This window comes from Nerophis lumbriciformis, linkage group LG39, assembly GCF_033978685.3.
Source record: "Nerophis lumbriciformis linkage group LG39, RoL_Nlum_v2.1, whole genome shotgun sequence".
NCBI lineage: Eukaryota > Metazoa > Chordata > Actinopteri > Syngnathiformes > Syngnathidae > Nerophis > Nerophis lumbriciformis.
Genome location: NC_084586.2, coordinates 21,460,911 through 21,482,500, shown reverse-complemented (window position 1 = coordinate 21,482,500; position 21,590 = coordinate 21,460,911). Strand labels below are relative to the sequence as shown.

At 40.3% G+C, this 21,590-nt stretch overlaps 1 protein-coding gene across 1 annotated transcript in view; it reads left to right on the top strand.

The window, feature by feature from the left end:
- Positions 1–4,668: 4,668 nt before the first annotated feature.
- The window catches only part of dbh (dopamine beta-hydroxylase (dopamine beta-monooxygenase)), a 75,085-nt gene continuing 58,163 nt past the window's right edge, over positions 4,669–21,590 (top strand). Inside the window, exons 1-3 of the mRNA XM_061931886.2 lie at positions 4,669–5,031; positions 10,153–10,299; positions 15,514–15,771. Coding sequence (XP_061787870.1) covers positions 4,669–5,031; positions 10,153–10,299; positions 15,514–15,771 — 768 coding nt within the window. The remainder of the gene's footprint in view (positions 5,032–10,152; positions 10,300–15,513; positions 15,772–21,590) is intronic.

Genomic DNA, 21,590 nt, shown 5'->3' with positions numbered 1-21,590 from the left:
ATTAGCGAGGCGGCTCGACCGCCGGCATGGGAAGACCCACCGGAGACGATGGTGGTGGTGCCCTCTGCTGACCCACCGGAGACGATGGTGGCCCCGTGGATTGTAGACCCACCGGAGTGCATGGTGGCGCCCTCTGCTGCTGGCCCACCGGAGAGGAGGATGGTGGCGCCATCTGCTGCTGGCCCACCGGAGAGGAGGATGGTGGCGCCCTCTGCTGCTGGCCCACCGGAGAGGAGGATGGTGGCGCACTCTGCTGCTGGCCCACCGGAGAGGAGGATGGTGGCGCCATCTGCTGCTGGCCCACCGGAGAGGAGGATGGTGGCGCACTCTGCTGCTGGCCCACCGGAGAGAAGGATGGTGGCGCCCTCTGCTGCTGGCCCACCGGAGAGGAGGATGGTGGCGCCCTCTGCTGCTGGCCCACCGGAGAGGAGGATGGTGGCGCCATCTGCTGCTGGCCCACCGGAGAGGAGGATGGTGGCGCCATCTGCTGCTGGCCCACCGGAGAGGAGGATGGTGGCGCCATCTGCTGCTGGCCCACCGGAGAGGAGGATGGTGGCGCCCTCTGCTGCTGGCCCACCGGAGAGGAGGATGGTGGCGCCCTCTGCTGCTGGCCCACCGGAGAGGAGGATGGTGGCGCCCTCTGCTGCTGGCCCACCGGAGAGGAGGATGGTGGCGCCCTCTGCTGCTGGCCCACCGGAGAGGAGGATGGTGGCGCCCTCTGCTGCTGGCCCACCGGAGAGGAGGATGGTGGCGCCCTCTGCTGCTGACCCACCGGAGAGGAGGATGGTGGCGCCCTCTGCTGCTGGCCCACCGGAGAGGAGGATGGTGGCGCCATCTGCTGCTGGCCCACCGGAGAGGAGGATGGTGGCGCCATCTGCTGCTGGCCCACCGGAGAGGAGGATGGTGGCGCCATCTGCTGCTGGCCCACCGGAGAGGAGGATGGTGGCGCCATCTGCTGCTGGCCCACCAGAGAGGAGGATGGTGGCGCCATCTGCTGCTGGCCCACCGGAGAGGAGGATGGTGGCGCCATCTGCTGCTGGCCCACCGGAGAGGAGGATGGTGGCGCCCTCTGCTGCTGGCCCACCGGAGAGGAGGATGGTGGCGCCCTCTGCTGCTGGCCCACCGGAGAGGAGGATGGTGGCACCATCTGCTGCTGGCCCACCGGAGAGGAGGATGGTGGCGCCATCTGCTGCTGGCCCACCGGAGAGGAGGATGGTGGCGCCATCTGCTGCTGGCCCACCGGAGAGGAGGATGGTGGCGCCATCTGCTGCTGGCCCACCGGAGAGGAGGATGGTGGCGCCATCTGCTGCTGGCCCACCGGAGAGGAGGATGGTGGCGCCATCTGCTGCTGGCCCACCGGAGAGGAGGATGGTGGCGCCCTCTGCTGCTGGCCCACCGGAGAGGATGGTGGTGCCGTAGGTTGTAGACCCACCGGAGTGCATGGTGGCGTCTGCCGGCCCACCGGAGTGCATGGTGGCGTCTGCCGGCCCACCGGAGTGCATGGTGGCGTCTGCCGGCCCACCGGAGTGCATGGTGGCGTCTGCCGGCCCACCGGAGTGCATGGTGGCGTCTGCCGGCCCACCGGAGTGCATGGTGGCGTCTGCCGGCCCACCGGAGTGCACGGTGGCGTCTGCCGGCCCACCGGAGTGCACGGTTGCGTCTGCCGGCCCACCGGAGTGCACGGTGGCGTCTGCCGGCCCACCGGAGTGCACGGTGGCGTCTGCCGGCCCACCGGAGTGCACGGTGGCATCTGCCGGCTCACCGGAGTGCACGGTGGCGTCTGCCGGCTCACCGGAGTGCACGGTGGCGTCTGCCGGCCCACCGGAGTGCATGGTGGCGTCTGCCGGCCCACCGGAGTGCACGGTGGCGTCTGCCGGCCCACCGGAGTGCACGGTGGCGTCTGCCGGCCCACCGGAGTGCACGGTGGCGTCTGCCGGCCCACCGGAGTGCACGGTGGCGTCTGCCGGCCCACCGGAGTGCATGGTGGCATCTGCCGGCTCACCGGAGTGCATGGTGGCGTCTGCCGGCCCACCGGAGTGCATGGTGGCGTCTGCCGGCCCACCGGAGTGCACGGTGGCGTCTGCCGGCCCACCGGAGTGCACGGTGGCGTCTGCCGGCCCACCGGAGTGCATGGTGGCATCTGCCGGCTCACCGGAGTGCACGGTGGCGTCTGCCGGCCCACCGGAGTGCACGGTGGCGTCTGCCGGCCCACCGGAGTGCACGGTGGCGTCTGCCGGCCCACCGGAGTGCATGGTGGCATCTGCCGGCTCACCGGAGTGCATGGTGGCGTCTGCCGGCCCACCGAGACAAGCCTGACAGTTCAAGTTGTGTTTTATTGATTTATTTAACATTTTTCACTTTTGAAAGACACTGACTAACTTTTTTTTAGGCTTTGAAGAGCTTTAATGTTGCGTTTTATTGATTTAATTGAACATTATTTACTTGTGTAAGCCAGTGATTAACTTCTTTTTACACTGGTAAGACATTCAGGAATGGTTAAACTCTTATTTTACTGACAGGATGCAATGCGTCTCCCATAATAATGTGACCTCGAACTATGTTAAGGTAACGTGCGGAGTTCCTCAGGGTTCGGTTCTTGGCCCTGCACTCTTTAGTATTTACATGCTGCCGCTAGGCGACATCATACGCAAATACGGTGTTAGCTTTCATTGTTATGCTGATGACAGCCAACTCTACATGCCCCTAAAGCTGACCAACACGCCGGATTGTAGTCAGCTGGAGGCGTGTCTTAATGAAATTAAACAATGGATGTCCGCTAACTTCTTGCAACTCAACGCCAAGAAAACGGAAATGCTGATTATCGGTCCTGCTAAACACCAACATTTATTTGATAATACCACCTTAACATTTGACAACCAAACAATTACACAAGGCGACTCAGTAAAGAATCTGGGTATTATCTTCCACCCAACTCTCTCCTTTGAGTCACACATTAAGAGTGTTACTAAAACGGCCTTCTTTCATCTCCGTAATATCGCTAAAATTCGTTCTATTTTATCCACTAGCGACGCTGAGATCATTATTCATGCGTTCGTTACGTCTCGTCTCGACTACTGTAACGTATTATTTTGGGGTCTCCCTATATCTAGCTTTAAAAGATTAGTTGGTACAAAATGCGGCTGCTAGACTTTTGACAAGAACAAGAAAGTTTGATCATATTACGCCTATACTGTATATACCTAAATATACATACATATATACATATATATATACCTATACTGGCTCACCTGCACTGGCTTCCTGTGCACTTAAGATGTGACTTTAAGGTTTTACTACTTACGTATAAAATACTACACGGTCTAGCTCCGTCCTATCTTGTCGATTGCATTGTACCATATGTCCCGGCAAGAAATCTGCGTTCAAAGAACTCCGGCTTATTAGTGATTCCCAGAGCCCAAAAAAAGTCTGCGGGCTATAGAGCGTTTTCTATTGGGGCTCCAGTACTATGGAATGCCCTCCCGGTAACAATTAGAGATGCTACCTCAGTAGAAACATTTAAGTCCCATCTTAAAACTCATTTGTATACTCTAGCCTTTAAATAGCCCCCCTGTTAGACCAGTTGATCTGCCGTTTCTTTTCTTTTCTCCTCTGCTCCCCTTTTCCTTGAGGAGGGGGGGCACAGGTCCGGTGGCCATGGATGAAGTGCTGGCTGTCCAGAGTCGGGACCCGGGGTGGACCGCTCGCCTGTGCATCGGCTGGGAACATCTCTGCGCTGCTGACCCGTCTCCGCTCGGGATGGTGTCCTGCTGGCCCCACTATGGACTGGACTCTTACTATTATGTTGGATCCACTATGGACTGGACTCTCACAATATTATGTCAGACCCACTCGACATCCATTGCTTTCGGTCTCCCCTAGAGGGGGGGGGTTACCCACATATGCGGTCCTCTCCAAGGTTTCTCATAGTCATTCACATCGACGTCCCACTGGGGTGAGTTTTTCCTTGCCCGTATGTGGGCTTTGTACCGAGGATGTCGTTGTGGCTTGTGCAGCCCTTTGAGACACTTGTGATTTAGAGCTATATAAATAAAGATTGATTGATTGATTGATTGATTGAATGTTCTTGTTCTGCCTCCAATGTAATGTTTCACTTCTTTTTACACTTGTACGAGCGTCAAAGTGCTTGAGCGTTTGGCTTGTCGTTGCGTAGAGAAACGGGGACAAACTGGCGCACATTGAGCTGTCGGTTTTTTACGTTTTCAACTTGTCAGCATCTCTCTCGCTTAGGAAAAGTGTTTTCACGCCAGGCGCGCCTTCATTTCCTCGCGGTCCTGCTTCTGCCGTCACCTGTCACCCTCGGGGGCGCCGCTAACCTTTTTAGGCAGGCGTCCATCTTGCCTGCGCCTCCCGTAATTGTCAGGGCCGGATTAGGTCGCGGGTGGCCCGAGGACGGCAGCGGGGAGATGTTTGGCGAAGTGACGGCGAGGGCCATAACGGCGGTCCTTGATGATGTCCATGGTTGGACGAGGATCAATTAGGGCGTGGCACATGAGCACAATCAGGTTTGAGTGACCCCAGGGGCCTGGAGGAAGACAATCGAGTTAGGCCGGAGGAATAATAGCATTAGTTGGACAGAAACAGACAAACGAGGAGGGAGGAGTCCCTTAAAAAGCGCGAGGGGAGGACCGAGAGCGGACACCGAGCGTCATGAGGATCCGAGACCTGCGCCTGCGGGACCTCACCGTCATGTACTTCACCGCCCTGGCCGCCCTCGTGGTCATCCTGGTGGCGTCCTATCAGGCCCCCGCCGCCGTGGCCGTGGTGGACCTGGTCGCCGGGACCGGAGCCGAGCGGGCGCCCGCCCTGCCGATGCCCTTCCGGGTGCCGCTGGACCCGCTGGGCAAGCTGAGGCTGGCGTGGAACGTCAGCTACGAGCGCCAGGAGGTGACCTTGGAGCTGAGGGCGGCCCGGCTCCAGCACGGCGTGTTGCTGGGGATGTCGGACCGAGGCCAGCTGACCCGCGCCGACCTGGTGGTGCTGTGGGAGGCGGGAGGAAAAAGTTATTTCGGGGTGAGTTGGCGGGGCTGGAAAACATGCACAGAATGGCCAAAATCATGTCATTCAATCAAGTATTATTATCATTTATTTTATTCTTATTTTATTCATTCATTATTATTGTATTTATTTTTTATTATTGTTGTTTATTTAATTTATTCATTTATTCTTATTCATTACTATTTTATGTATTTGAAATTATTTTTAGTATTATATTTACAGTATTATTATTGCACTTTATTTATTTTTATTGAATATTATTGACATTTATTTTAACTATTTTTTATGTATTTAGTTTATTATTATTAATTCTATATATGTATTTTTAAATATTTGTTTTATTTAATATTATTGTTTTTATATCTTTATTTCCATTCATGTATTCTCATTCATTATTATTGTATTTATTTTTTATTATTGTTGTTTATTTAATTTATTCATTTATTCTTATTCATTACTATTTTATGTATTTGAAATTATTTTTAGTATTATATTTACAGTATTATTATTGCACTGTATTATTTGTATTTATTTTTATTGAATATTATTGACATTTATTTTAACTATTTTTTATGTATTTAGTTTATTATTATTAATTCTATATATGTATTTTTAAATATTTTTTTTAATTTAATATTATTGTTTTTATATCTTTATTTCCATTCATGTATTCTCATTCATTATTATTGTATTTATTTGTTATTATTGTTGTTTATTTAATTTATTCATTTATTCTTATTTATTACTATTTTATGTATTTGAAATTATTTTTAGTATTATATTTACAGTATTATTATTGCACTGTATTATTTGTATTTATTTTTATTGAATATTATTTACATTTATTTTAACTATTTTTTATGTATTTAGTTTATTATTATTAATTCTATATATGTATTTTTAAATATTTGTTTTATTTAATATTATTGTTTTTATATCTTTATTTCCATTCATGTATTCTCATTCATTATTATTGTATTTATTTTTTATTATTGTTGTTTATTTAATTTATTCATTTATTCTTATTCATTACTATTTTATGTATTTGAAATTATTTTTAGTATTATATTTACAGTATTATTATTGCACTGTATTATTTGTATTTATTTTTATTGAATATTATTTACATTTATTTTAACTATTTTTTATGTATTTAGTTTATTATTATTAATTCTATATATGTATTTTTAAATATTTTTTTTAATTTAATATCATTGTTTTTATATCTTTATTTCCATTCATGTATTCTCATTCATTATTATTGTATTTATTTTTTATTATTGTTGTTTATTTAATTTATTCATTTATTCTTATTCATTACTATTTTATGTATTTGAAATTATTTTTAGTATTATATTTACAGTATTATTATTGCACTGTATTTATTTTTATTGAATATTATTTACATTTATTTTAACTATTTTTTATGTATTTACTTTATTATTATTAATTCTATATATGTATTTTTAAATATTTGTTTTATTTAATATTATTGTTTTTATATCTTTATTTCCATTCATGTATTCTCATTCATTATTATTGTATTTATTTTTTATTATCGTTGTTTATTTAATTTATTCATTTATTCTTATTCATTACTATTTTATGTATTTGAAATTATTTTTAGTATTATATTTACAGTATTATTATTGCACTGTATTATTTGTATTGAATATTATTTACATTTATTTTAACTATTTTTTATGTATTTAGTTTATTATTATTAATTCTATATATGTATTTTTAAATATTTGTTTTATTTAATATTATTGTTTTTATATCTTTATTTCCATTCATATCTTTTATTTATTTTATTAAGTAAAAGGCCAGATCACACTTAACTTTTAAAAAATAATAAATACAAATGTAGATTTGACATTAAAAAAGGCAGCTGTAAGAATAAAAGTGGTACTATTTTTCCATTTACAGTAATGCCCTGTAAAAGTACATTTTAAGTGTAAAAAACGGGCAGCTCAGTCATATTTTCCACAGATTTTTTTTTTATTATTGTTGTTTATTTAATTTATTCATTTATTCTTATTCATTACTATTTTATGTATTTGAAATTATTTTTAGTATTATATTTACAGTATTATTATTGCACTGTATTATTTGTATTTATTTTTATTGAATATTATTTACATTTATTTTAACTATTTTTTATGTATTTAGTTTATTATTATTAATTCTATATATGTATTTTTAAATATTTGTTTTATTTAATATTATTGTTTTTATATCTTTATTTCCATTCATGTATTCTCATTCATTATTATTGTATTTATTTTTTATTATTGTTGTTTATTTAATTTATTCATTTATTCTTATTCATTACTATTTTATGTATTTGAAATTATTTTTAGTATTATATTTACAGTATTATTATTGCACTGTATTACTTGTATTTATTTTTATTGAATATTATTTACATTTATTTTAACTATTTGTTATGTATTTAGTTTATTATTATTAATTCTATATATGTATTTTTAAATATTTGTTTTATTTAATATTATTGTTTTTATATCTTTATTTGCATTCATGTATTCTCATTCATTATTATTGTATTTATTTTTTATTATTGTTGTTTATTTAATTCATTCATTTATTCTTATTCATTACGATTTTATGTATTTGAAATTATTTTTAGTATTATATTTACAGTATTATTATTGCACTGTATTTATTTTTATTGAATATTATTTACATTTATTTTAACTATTTTTTATGTATTTAGTTTATTATTATTAATTCTATATATGTATTTTTAAATATTTGTTTTATTTAATATTATTGTTTTTATATCTTTATTTCCATTCATATCTTTTATTTATTTTATTAAGTAAAAGGCCAGATCACACTTCACTTTTTTTAAATAATAAATACAAATGTAGATTTGACATTAAAAAAGGCAGCTGTAAGAATAAAAGTGGTACTATTTTTCCATTTACAGTAATGCCCTGTAAAAGTACATTTTAAGTGTAAAAAAAGTTATATTTTCCACAGATTTTTTTTTTTTTAATTTTACAGTATTCATGCTTTGATATTCTCTAAAATGAAATATGGCCAACAATAAAATGGACTATAAAATGTTCATATTTAGAAGAAAAACTACTCAAAACATAATAATGCATCAAACAAATTGTCAAATGAATCATCATAAAAGAATATGGTGGAGCAAGATGCAATATTTTCTCGAGATGATTTGATTTAAAGGTGGAAAAAGAAATGTAACTTTATTATTATGACTGGCTTTCAATATTTAATGCTTTTATTTTGGTCTGGATTTGCCGGTTGTTTTCTGATTTTAACCTAATGATAGATATTTGCTCTATTTTTGTGCTTTATGGTATATTTTAATATATAGACTCGTCAGACCACAGAAGACTTTTCCACTTTGCGTCAGTCCATCTTAGATGAGCTCGGGCCCAGCGAAGCGTTTCCGGGTGTTGTTGATAAATGGCTTTGGCTTTGCATGGTAGAGTTTTGACTTGCACTTACAGATGTAGCGACCGACTGTAGTTACTGACAGTGGTTTTCTGAAGTGTTCCTGAGCGCATGTGGTGATATCCTTTACACACCGATGTCACTTTTTGATGCAGTAGCGCCTGAGGGATCCGAGGTGTGTAATACGTGCAGTGATTTCTCCACATTCGCTGAACCTTTTGATGATATTACGGAGCGTAGATGGTGAAATCCCTAAATTCCTTGTTGAGAAATGTTGTTCTTAGACAATTTGCTCAGGCATTTGTTGACAAAGTGGTGACCCTCGCCCCCGTCCTTGTTTGGGAACGACTGAGCATTTCATGGAAGCTGCTTTTATACCCAAACATGTACTACTGTACCACATGGTGTATTACTTCACCACGTACTGTGCTACTTTAGCACAAAGTATACCACTTTAGCACATGCTGTACCATTTTAGCACAAAGTGTAGCACTTTATCACATACTGTACCACTTTAGCACATACTGTACCACTTTGCCACAAAGTGTACCACTTTGGCACATACTTTACCACTTTAGTACATAGTGTAGCACTTTAGCACATAGTGTAGCACTTTAGCGCATAATGTAGCACTTTAGCACAAAATGTAGCACATCATGTAGCACTTTAGCACATAGTGTGCCACTTTAGCACATAGTGTAGCACTTTAGCACATAGTGTGCCACTTTAGCACATAGTGTAGCACTTTAGCACATAGTGTAGCACTTTAGCACATAGTGTAGCACTTTAGCACATCATTTAGCACATAGTGTGCCACTTTAGCACATAGTGTAGCACTTTAACACATAGTGTAGCACTTCAGCACATAGTGCCGCACTTTACCGCATAGTGTACCACTTTAGCACATAGTGTAGCACTTTAGCACATAATGTAGCACTTTAGCACAAAATGTAGCACATCATGTAGCACTTTAGCACATAGTGTGCCACTTTAGCACATAGTGTAGCACTTTAGCACATAGTGTGCCACTTTAGCACATAGTGTGCCACTTTAGCACATAGTGTAGCACTTTAGCACATCATGTAGCACTTTAGCACATAGTGTGCCACTTTAGCACATCATGTAGCACTTTAGCACATACTTTACCACTTTAGTACATAGTGTAGCACTTTAGCACATAGTGTAGCACTTTAGCGCATAATGTAGCACTTTAGCACAAAATGTAGCACATCATGTAACACTTTAGCACATAGTGTGCCACTTTAGCACATAGTGTAGCACTTTAGCACATAGTGTGCCACTTTAGCACATCATGTAGCACTTTAGCACATAGTGTGCCACTTTAGCACATAGTGTAGCACTTTAGCACATCATGTAGCACTTTAGCACATAGTGTGCCACTTTAGCACATAGTGTAGCACTTTAGCACATAGTGTAGCACTTCAGCACATAGTGCAGCACTTTGCCACAAAGTGTACCACTTTAGCACATACTTTACCACTTTAGTACATAGTGTAGCACTTTAGCATATAGTGTAGCACTTTAGCGCATAATGTAGCACTTTAGCACATCATGTAGCACTTTAGCACATAGTGTGCCACTTTAGCACATAATGTAGCACTTCAGCACAAAGTGTGGCACATTTTGCAGGAGTGACTGAATGCAGAAAGTGTGTGTGACTGCATGTAGGACGCGTGGAGTGACAGCGAGGGTCATGTGACCTTGGACCGCCAGCAAGACTACGAGCTGATTGAAGCAAAATGGACGTCTGAAGGTTTCTATCTGCTCTTCAAGAGACCTTTCAACACCTGCGACCCCAGAGATTACCTCATTCAGGTACCTCACCCAATAACACTACTTTTCACTACAATAACACTACTTTTTACTACAATAACACTACTTTTTACTACAATAACATTACTTTTTACTACAATAACACTACTTTTTACTACGATAACACTACTTTTTACTACAATAACACTACTGTTTACTACAATAACACTACTTTTCACTACAATAACACTACTTTTCACTACAATAACACTACTTTTTACTACAATAACACTACTTTTTACTATAATAACACTACTTTTTACTACAATAACATTACTTTTTACTACAATAACACTACTTTTTACTACAATAACACTACTTTTCACTACAATAACACTACTTTTTACTACAATAACACTACTTTTTACTACAATAACACTACTTTTCACTACAATAACACTACTTTTACTACAATAACACTACTTTTTACTACAATAACACTACTTTTTACTACAATAACACTACTTTTTACTACAATAACATTACTTTTTACTACAATAACACTACTTTTCACTACAATAACACTACTTTTACTACAATAACACTACTTTTTACTACAATAACACTACTTTTTACTACAATAACATTACTTTTTACTACAATAACATTACTTTTTACTACAATAACACTACTTTTTACTACAATAACATTACTTTTTACTACAATAACATTACTTTTTACTACAATAACACTACTTTTCACTACAATAACACTACTTTTCACTACAATAACACTACTTTTTACTACAATAACACTACTTTTTACTACAATAACACTACTTTTCACTACAATAACACTACTTTTTACTACAATAACACTACTTTTCACTACAATAACACTACTTTTTACTGCAATAACATTACTTTTTACTACAATAACATTACTTTTTACTACAATAACACTACTTTTCACTACAATGACACTACTTTTCACTACAATAACACTACTTTTTACTTCAATAACACTACTTTTCACTACAATAACACTACTTTTTACTACAATAACACTACTTTTCACTACAATAACACTACTTTTCACTACAATAACATTACTTTTCACTACAATAACACTACTTTTCACTACAATAACACTACTTTTTACTACAATAACACTACTTTTCACTACAATAACACTACTTTTTACTACAATAACACTACTTTTTACTACAATAACATTACTTTTTACTACAATAACATTATTTTTTACTACAATAACACTACTTTTCACTACAATGACACTACTTTTCACTACAATAACACTACTTTTTACTTCAATAACACTACTTTTCACTACAATAACACTACTTTTTACTACAATAACACTACTTTTCACTACAATAACACTACTTTTTACTACAATAACACTACTTTTTACTGTATTAACAGTAGTGTTTACTATATTAACAGTAGTTTTTACTTTATTAACAGTAGTTTTTACTACATTAACAGTAGTTTTCACTATATTAACAGTAGTTTTTAATATATTAATAGTAGTTTCACAATATTAACTGTATTTTTACTATATTAACAGTAGTTTTTACTTTATTAACAGTAGTTTTTACTACATTAACAGTATTTTCACTATATTAACAGTAGTTTTCACTTTATTAACAGTAGTTTCACAATATTAACAGTATTTCCACAATATTAACAGTATTTTCAAAATATTAACAGTAGTTTTTACTATATTAACAACATTTACACAATTTAAACTGTATTCTCACAATATTAACAGTATTTTCACAATAATAACAGTAGTTTTTACTGTATTAAAAGTAGTTTTTACTATATTAACAGTAGTTTTTAACATATTAACAGTAGTTTTTTAACATATTAACAGTAGTGTTTACTATATTAACAGTATTTTTACAATATTACCATTCCTTATCAAAATATCAAGATTTAATTCACAATATTTTTTTTCAAATATAGGATTTGATTCAGAACATCAGGATTATATTTCCACTATATTAGGATTGTTTTTCCACGTTAGGAGTGCAGCTGGGAAAGGCTTCAGCACCCTCCGCGACCCCGAAGGGGACAAACGGTACAAAATGGATGGATGGATTTTTTTAAATACATTTTTGGATGTCTATCAAAAATTTTAAATTATATATTTTATTTTTTTACACAAATTTCAAATTTTATACACGATATTATGATTTTTTATTTTTACAATAGTATGGGTTTTTGACCATAATTTTAGATTTTTTTTCACAATATTAAGGTTTTTTCCACATTATTAGTATTTTTCCTAATCATTTGAATTTCAGTCACAATATTTGGATGTATGTCCACAGTATTAGAACTTTTTTTTCAGAAGATTATTATAATTGTATTATTTTTTTCAAAATATTAGGATTAAATTACTAATATGAGGATCAGACTTCCACTTTAATTGGATTTTCAAAATATAATTTTAGGATATTTTTTTTTTTACAATTATAGACTTTTTTTACACTGTTGGAAATGTTTTACACCATATCATGATTATGGACACATTAAGAATTGGAAAAAAAATACTATTAGACTTTTTTTTTTTGTCACAAAATATTGGAATATATATTTTTTGACACAATATTGGGATTTTGTACACGATATTAAAACATTAAGATTTTTATTCACAAATTAAATTATGTTTTCCTCAAAAATGACATTCACAAAAATATTAAAATATATTTTTTCCTGATTCATTTAAAAAAAAATTCATACAAGATGACTTTTTTTGAAATAAAGTGTTCTTTATTGTGACAAGTAAAATAACACTTTCCTTACCAAAATAAATTGCCAATACTGTATTGTCTATTATTATTTTTAATTTTTTTTAAACTACTGTGACAAAATATAAGACATTACATTTGACATTACTAAAACATGTTTCTCCTCTGAATGTTACAACACATTTTTCATAATATTATAAAAATTGTATGATACTTTTCTTGTAATATGACTTTTATTCTTGTAAAATTATATATATATATATATATATATATATATATATATATATATATATATATATATATATATATATATATATATATATGTATGTGTGGGGAAAAAAATCACAAGACTATTTCATCTCTACAGGCCTGTTTCATGAGGGGGGTACCCTCAATCGTCAGGAGATTTTAATGGGAGCATTCGCATACCATGGTTTATATAGGGCACAGAGTGGGTGGGTACAGGCTGGCCTAGGGGCGTGGTGATTGGTTCATGTGTTACCTAGGAGGTGTTTCCGTCTATGGCGGCATGTTGTTACAATTTCGCTGCGCTTGTTGAGGGATGACAGGTCTGGACGGTAGATAATAAACAGTTTCTCTTTCAAGCATAGGTTGCATCTTTTATTACCACTATTGTAAGGTGTGCTGGATGCAAGAATTTGCCATGTTATTGAATATTCAACATTATTGTCTTTGAGGTCCCAAATGTGTTTGCTGAGTTCTGTGGTATTTCGCAGGTTTTTGTTCCTGAAAGAAGCCTTGTGGTTGTTCCATCTGGTTTTGAATTCACCCTCGGTTAATCCTACATATGTGTCGGATGTGTTAATGTCCTTGCGTATTACCTTAGATTGGTAGACAACTGATGTTTGTAAGCATCCCCCGTTGAGGGGGCAATCAGGTTTCTTTCGACAGTTACATGCTTTGTTGGTTTTGGAGTCGTTCTGACTGGGGGTCGACGGCTCATTTGCAATTGTTTTGTTGTGGTTTGAGATGATTTGTCGTATATTGTTCATGCAGCTGTAGCTCAATTTGATGTTGTTCTTGTTGAATACTTTTCTTAGGTTGTTGTCTTTGGGAAAGTGTTTGTCAATCAGGTTGAGGAATTTGTGTCCAATGTTCGTTGAGACGTTTTTGCTGTATGGGGGGTTGTACCAGATGATGCCGTTTCGTTTTCTGTTCTTTTTTGGCTGGTTTCCTGGCGTGGGTTCATAGGTGAGGGTGAAATTGTATCCGCTTTCATCAAGGGCTTTTTGGTACGGGGGGGTTGCTTGGTCAAATTCAGCTTTGCTAGATGACAGCATCGATAGCCTTTTATTGATTCCGGTAGGTATTCTTTTCGTGGTGGTGGGTGGGTGGTTGCTGTCATGGTGCACGTATTGGAGTGTTGTGTTGGGTTTCGTGAATGGTTGGTAGCTGTTATTTCTCAGGTTGAAAGTGACGTCAAGGAAGTTGACGGTTTGCTCGTTGGCTTCAATCGTGATCCGTAGGCCGTTCTCTTTGAAAATTTGGCATATGCGCTTCTTGGTATTCTCGCTGCTCCTTGGCGAGGCGCGACACACTGCCAGTCCGTCATCACGGTAAATACCAAGGTTCAGATTGAGGCTAGCGAGCTGGGAGAGGAGGAAACTCCCAACGAGTTCACACGTTTCTGCTCCGTCAAAACTTCCCATAGTGACGTCAAATGTTGCATTGTTCTTTTTTTGCCATGGTGTACTGTTGTGGATGAGAATGGAGTTTTTTGCGTGGATGATGATGTTTCTTTCGTTGCCTGTGATTGAGTCAGGAGATCATCTCCTGATGATTGAGGGAACCCCTCATGAAACAGGCCTGTAGAGATGAAGTAGTCTTGTGATTTTTTTCCCACACATACATATATTGCGCTCTACTACGGTATCGAGCACTATTTTTTGGATAACCTTATCAAGACATATATATATATATATATATATATATATATATATATATATATATATATATGTAAACTAAAAAACAATAAATACATAAAATAATCAGAGTTAATCAAAATAAACATTAAAAAAAATCATATTTTCCCTTAAATTATATTATTCCTACATGATTTTTTGCCTAAAAAATACTTGATAATTTTTTGCTGTCACATTATGAATCGTCCATTCATCCATCCATCTTCTTCCGCTTATCCGAGGTGGGGTCGCGGGGGCAGCAGCCTAAGCAGGGAAACCCAGACTTTCCTCTCCCCAGCCACTTGGTCCAGCTCTTCCCGGGGATTATGAATTGTCTTCTTGTAAATTGGTCAAAGTATTTTCCTAAAATGAAACTTTATAGTCTGCAATGTGACATATTTTTCTCCTGATATTGTTTGATAAAAGAAATCATTTTCCCTCGTCAAATAAAAGATTACTGGTCATGCTTGCAGTGTTGGGAAGTAAACAATACATATTTAATAATGGCAGAAAATCTACGATGATGGCTAGCAAAGCGTGGATACAAAGGTTACCATGGCAACCATTTGCGTTCAGGAGGGAACGGTGCACGTCATCTACGCCCTGCTGGACCAAACCCTGGCCTCCTTGGAGCAGCTCAACCTGTCGGGCATCCACACGGGCCTCCAAAGGGTCCTGATGCTGCGGCCCGACACGCCGCCACCCACGCTGCCCCCGGACGTGCGCACGCTGGACGTGGTGGCGCCCGACGTGCTGATCCCGGGTCAGGAGACCACCTACTGGTGCTTCATCCACAGGCTGCCTGAGGGGATGGCCAAGAACCACATCGTCATGGTAACCAAACACTACACAGTACAAATATGATGTTTTTACACTATACTGTAAAAACATCAAATATGATGTTTTCACAGTATACTGTAAAAACAAATATAATGTTTTTATAGTATACTGTAAAAACATCAAATATGTTTATACAGTATATTTGACAGTATAGTGTAAAAACATGACATATGATGTTTTTACAGTATATTTGACAGTTTAGTGTTTGTGTTGGAGCGTCGGGCCCATACCCGGCCGTCGCCGGCAGCGAGACGCGCTTGGAGGTGCGCTCAGCGCGGCTCCCATATGATTGCGCACTGGTGTGCGTCTGGGTCGTGACAGCGTGGCACGCGAATGTCTGTGCTGCATTGGATCAGTCTCCTTTCTTTAACAGGCAAAAGCTTTATAACCTCACCATACCTGCCAACTTTTGAAATCAGAAAAACCTAGTAGCCAGGGTCCAAGGGCCGCAGGTCCCGGTAGGTCCAGGACAAAGTCCTGGTGGAGGGTTCAGGGCTTCGCCCCCCCGACGCAAAATGATTATTAGCATTCAGACAGGTTAAAATGTTGCTAAAAGCATCACTTTTCTATCAGTCACAGTGACTTTTCAAAACAAAAATATTACAGCAAAAATCATATGGGTTGATTGACATGTTTATTCTGTAAGCTAACTTCAATAGTTTGAAATTATTTTGACAGTTAATGCCAGTTATCCTGTCAACCTTTCACAAGACTTCAATTTGTTCATTGAAAGTATAAACACTTTTTACAGTAAACAAATGGTAAAACAGTACTAAACAATTCCATTAAAAAAAAAATTGGTGTCATTATTAACTTTCTGTCCAAGCTTGTATAATCTACTGCCTTGTTCAATTGTAAAAAATATTCTGTGCCTAAAATTCACATTTCTATCACAATTATCATACTGTAAACATGGTAAGCTAACTTCATTAAAATTAATAGTCCTGTCAATAGCATGGAATTACAATTCAAATGTAGTTTTTTTTGTAAGCCTTTCAAAAGAATTCAAAATATGAAAAATTAATGAAAATTAATTGAAGCCATCAGACACTTGAAAAGTGGCACATCACATCTCTAATGTAATCATTTGAACTTTTCAACAGAAATAGCACTGCAAAAATATTAAGGACATACTTCTGTATTTTGGTAGTTATGCTGTCAACATTTAACAAGATTTCTTCAACTTGGACTTGAAAGCATAAATAGTATAAACACTGTTAACAGTATGTCGTGCTGTGAAATACAGCCGACAGGATTGCGCACCAAACACGAAGCAAGGCCAAAGCGCATGCATGGTGCAGGAGAACAAAGGACTTCTTTCATTTAAGGTTTGTGATAAACCATCAAACTCATTCGTTAAAAGGACTCTATAGTAATATAAAGCGAATTTTTCTGGACATTATCATGCAAGAAAAGTTTATTTTTGGGACCGCGATCACCGCGTAATGATTTTTAAAGGTTGCATTACAAACATTTAACTGTCCCATGTGATCAGCCAGTGCGATTGGAAGTCCATGCTCAATTATTGCCTCCGTAAATAAAACTTTGGCATTTATCACATCCAAAGAATCTGTTTGGGCGACGAAAAACGTTGAAAGTTTTCCACTTGTATCGCTAGCAACGGCATTAGACTTGTGTTTTTTTGTCCCAACGTGGTCTTTTACATCGCTAATTCCTCCGTGTCCGATCGAAAAATCTTGTCTGCACAAGGTGCAATTCGCGTAGTTTTCACCCTTTTTTTTTTTTTTTTAATTAATGAAAAACCGTATTTTTTATCACTGCAACCGTAACCCGGAATAGGTTGATGAAAACCGTACGAATTACGGGAAAACCGGAGTAGTTGGCAGGTATGCCTCACTAATGCCTTGCATCGTCTATATTAGATATATAACAACGGGCGGGTGCGGGCGGATGGCGGGCGGGTGCAGTTCTGATCATACGTTACATCGGGTGGATGGCGGATGGTTGACGACTTTCTGACGCGGTTGCGGATGAAATAATTGCCTATCCGCGCATCTCTACTAACTACAGACCAGTTTCATTACTTCCACAGTTCTCCAAAATCTTGGAAAAATTATTCAATAGTCGATTAGATTTATTTATTAACAAAAGTGGGACGCTTGTGGAGAACCAATATGGATTCCGAGCAAATATCTCAACATCAATAGCACTAACCAAAATAACAGAGGAAATTACCAATGCAATAGATGGTAAAGAATGTGCGGCCGCAGTATTCATGGACTTAACAAAAGCATTTGACACGATTAATCATGATATTTTAATACGAAAATTAGAACGATATGGCATCAGAGGTTTGGTATTGAATTGGGTAAGAAGTTATTTAACCAACAGGAAGCAATATGTAAATATGGGTGAAAATATGTCAACACGGCTAGATATATCCCGTGGTGTACCCCAGGGGTCAATACTGGGACCAAGATTGTTCAATCTTTATATAAACGACATTTGTAAGGTTACGAAGGACTTAAAGTTGGTTTTATTTGCAGACGACACAACTGCTTTCTGTTCAGGAGAGAGCACACAGAAGATAATACAAATAATAACAGAAGAAATGAACAAATTAAAAAGATGGCTTGACAAAAACAGACTGTCTTTGAATCTCAGTAAAACTAAAATAAGGCTATTTGGTAATAGTAGAAAAGAGCATCATACACAAATACAAATAGACGAAGTAGACATAGAAAGGGTAAAAGAAACTAGATTTTTGGGAGTATTAATAGATGATCAAATGAACTGGAAATCTTATATACAAAACATACAACATCCATCCATCCATCCATCCATCTTCTTCCGCTTATCCGAGGTCGGGTCGTGGGGGCAGCAGCCTAAGCAGGGAAGCCCAGACTTCCCTCTCCCCAGCCACTTCGTCCAGCTCTTCCCGGGGGATCCCGAGGCGTTCCCAGGCCAGCCGGGAGACATAGTCTTCCCAGCGTGTCCTGGGTCTTCCCCGTGGCCTCCTACCGGACGGACGTGCCCTAAACACCTCCCGAGGGAGGCGATCGGGTGGCATCCTGACCAGATGCCCGAACCACCTCATCTGGCTCCTCTCGATGTGGAGGAGCAGCGGCTTTACTTTGAGCTCCCCCCGGATGAAAGAGCTTCTCACCCTATCTCTAAGGGAGAGCCCCGCCACCCGGCGGAGGAAACTCATTTCGGCCGCTTGTACCCGTGATCTTGTCCTTTCGGTCATAACCCAAAGCTCATGACCATAGGTGAGGATGGGAACGTAGATCGACCGGTAAATTGAGAGCTTTGCCTTCCGGCTCAGCTCCTTCTTCACCACAACGGATCGATACAGCGTCCGCATTACTGAAGATGCCGCACCGATCCGCCTGTCGATCTCACCATCCACTCTTCCCTCACTCGTGAACAAGACTCCGAGGTACTTGAACTCCTCCACTTGGGTCAGGGTCTCCTCCCCAACCCGAAGATGGCATTCCACCCTTTTCCGGGCGAGAACCATGGACTCGGACTTGGAGGTGCTGATTCTCATCCCAGTCGCTTCACACTCGGCTGCGAACCGATCCAGCGAGAGCTGAAGATCCTGGCCAGATGAAGCCATCAGGACCACATCATCTGCAAAAAGCAGAGACCTAATCCTGCAGCCACCAAACCAGATCCCCTCAACGCCTTGACTGCGCCTAGAAATTCTGTCCATAAAAGTTATGAACAGAATCGGTGACAAAGGGCAGCCTTGGCGGAGTCCAACCCTCACTGGAAACGTGTCCGACTTACTGCCGGCAATGCGGACCAAGCTCTGACACTGATCATACAGGGAGCGGACCGCCAAAATCAGACAGTCCGATACCCCATACTCTCTGAGCACTCCCCACAGGACTTCCCGAGGGACACGGTCGAATGCCTTCTCCAAGTCCACAAAACACACGTAGACTGGTTGGGCAAACTCCCATGCACCCTCAAGGACCCTGCCGAGAGTATAGAACTGGTCCACAGTTCCACGACCAGGACGAAAACCACACTGTTCCTCCTGAATCCGAGGTTCGACTATCCGGCGTAGCCTCCTCTCCAGTACACCTGAATAGACCTTACCGGGAAGGCTGAGGAGTGTGATCCCACCATAGTTAGAACACACCCTCCGGTTCCCCTTCTTAAAGAGAGGAACCACCACCCCGGTCTGCCAATCCAGAGGTACCGCCCCCGATGTCCACGCGATGCTGCAGAGTCTTGTCAACCAAGACAGCCCCACAGCATCCAGAGCCTTAAGGAACTCCGGGCGGATCTCATCCACCCCCGGGGCCTTGCCACCGAGGAGCTTTTTAACTACCTCAGCAACCTCAGCCCCAGAAATAGGAGAGCCCACCACAGATTCCCCAGGCACTGCTTCCTCATAGGAAGACGTGTTGGTGGGATTGAGGAGGTCTTCGAAGTATTCCCTCCACCGATCCACAACATCCGCAGTCGAGGTCAGCAGAACACCATCCTCACCATACACGGTGTTGACAGTGCACTGCTTCCCCTTCCTGAGGCGGCGGATGGTGGTCCAGAATCGCTTCGAAGCCGTCCGGAAGTCGTTTTCCATGGCCTCCCCGAACTCCTCCCATGTCCGAGTTTTTGCCTCCGCAACCGCTGAAGCCGCACACCGCTTGGCCTGTCGGTACCTGTCCGCTGCCACCGGAAGAACTTTGAACATACAACATAAGGTGGCAAAAAACATTTCAATAATGAATAAAGCAAAATATGTCCTGGGCCAAAAATCACTACATATTCTCTACTGCTCGCTAGTGTTACCATATCTGAGTTATTGTGCAGAAATATGGGGAAATAACTACAAATGTGCGCTACATTCGCTAACCGTGTTACAAAAAAGATCAGTTAGAATAATACATCATGTTGGATATAGAGAACATTTATTTATTAAGTCAGAAATATTAAAGTTTGGTGATTTGGTAAAATTGCAAAGAGCTAAAATGATGTACAAAGCAAACTATAACCTGCTACCAAAGAATGTACAACAATTCTTCTCAACTAAAGAGGAGAAATATAACCTTAGAGGAAAAAATAATTTAAAACATTTATATGCACGTACAACACTTAGAACTTTTAGCATATCAGTATGTGGAATTAAATGATGGATTAAGTAAAGAAGTTAAAAATTGTACTGATATGATCCAGTTTAAGAGGTTGTTCAAAATAATAGTGCTTACAGAGTACAAAAAGGAGGGTGTGTTCTAACTATCGTGGGATCACACTCCTCAGCCTTCCCGGTAAGGTCTATTCAGGTGTACTGGAGAGGAGGCTACGCCGGATAGTCGAACCTCGGATTCAGGAGGAACAGTGTGGTTTTCGTCCTGGTCGTGGAACTGTGGACCAGCTCTATACTCTGGGCAGGGTCCTTGAGGGTGCATGGGAGTTTGCCCAACCAGTCTACATGTGTTTTGTGGACTTGGAGAAGGCATTCGACCGTGTCCCTCGGGAAGTCCTGTGGGGAGTGCTCAGAGAGTATGGGGTATCGGACTGTCTGATTTTGGCGGTCCGCTCCCTGTATGATCAGTGCCAGAGCTTGGTCCGCATTGCCGGTAGTAAGTCGGACACGTTTCCGGTGAGGGTTGGACTCCGCCAAGGCTGCCCTTTGTCACCGATTCTGTTCATAACCTTTATGGACAGAATTTCTAGGCGCAGTCAGGGCGTTGAGGGGATCTGGTTTGGTGGCTGCAGGATTAGGTCTCTGCTTTTTGCAGATGATGTGGTCCTGATGGCTTCATCTGGCCAGGATCTTCAGCTCTCACTGGATCGGTTCGCAGCTGAGTGTGAAGCGACTGGGATGAGAATCA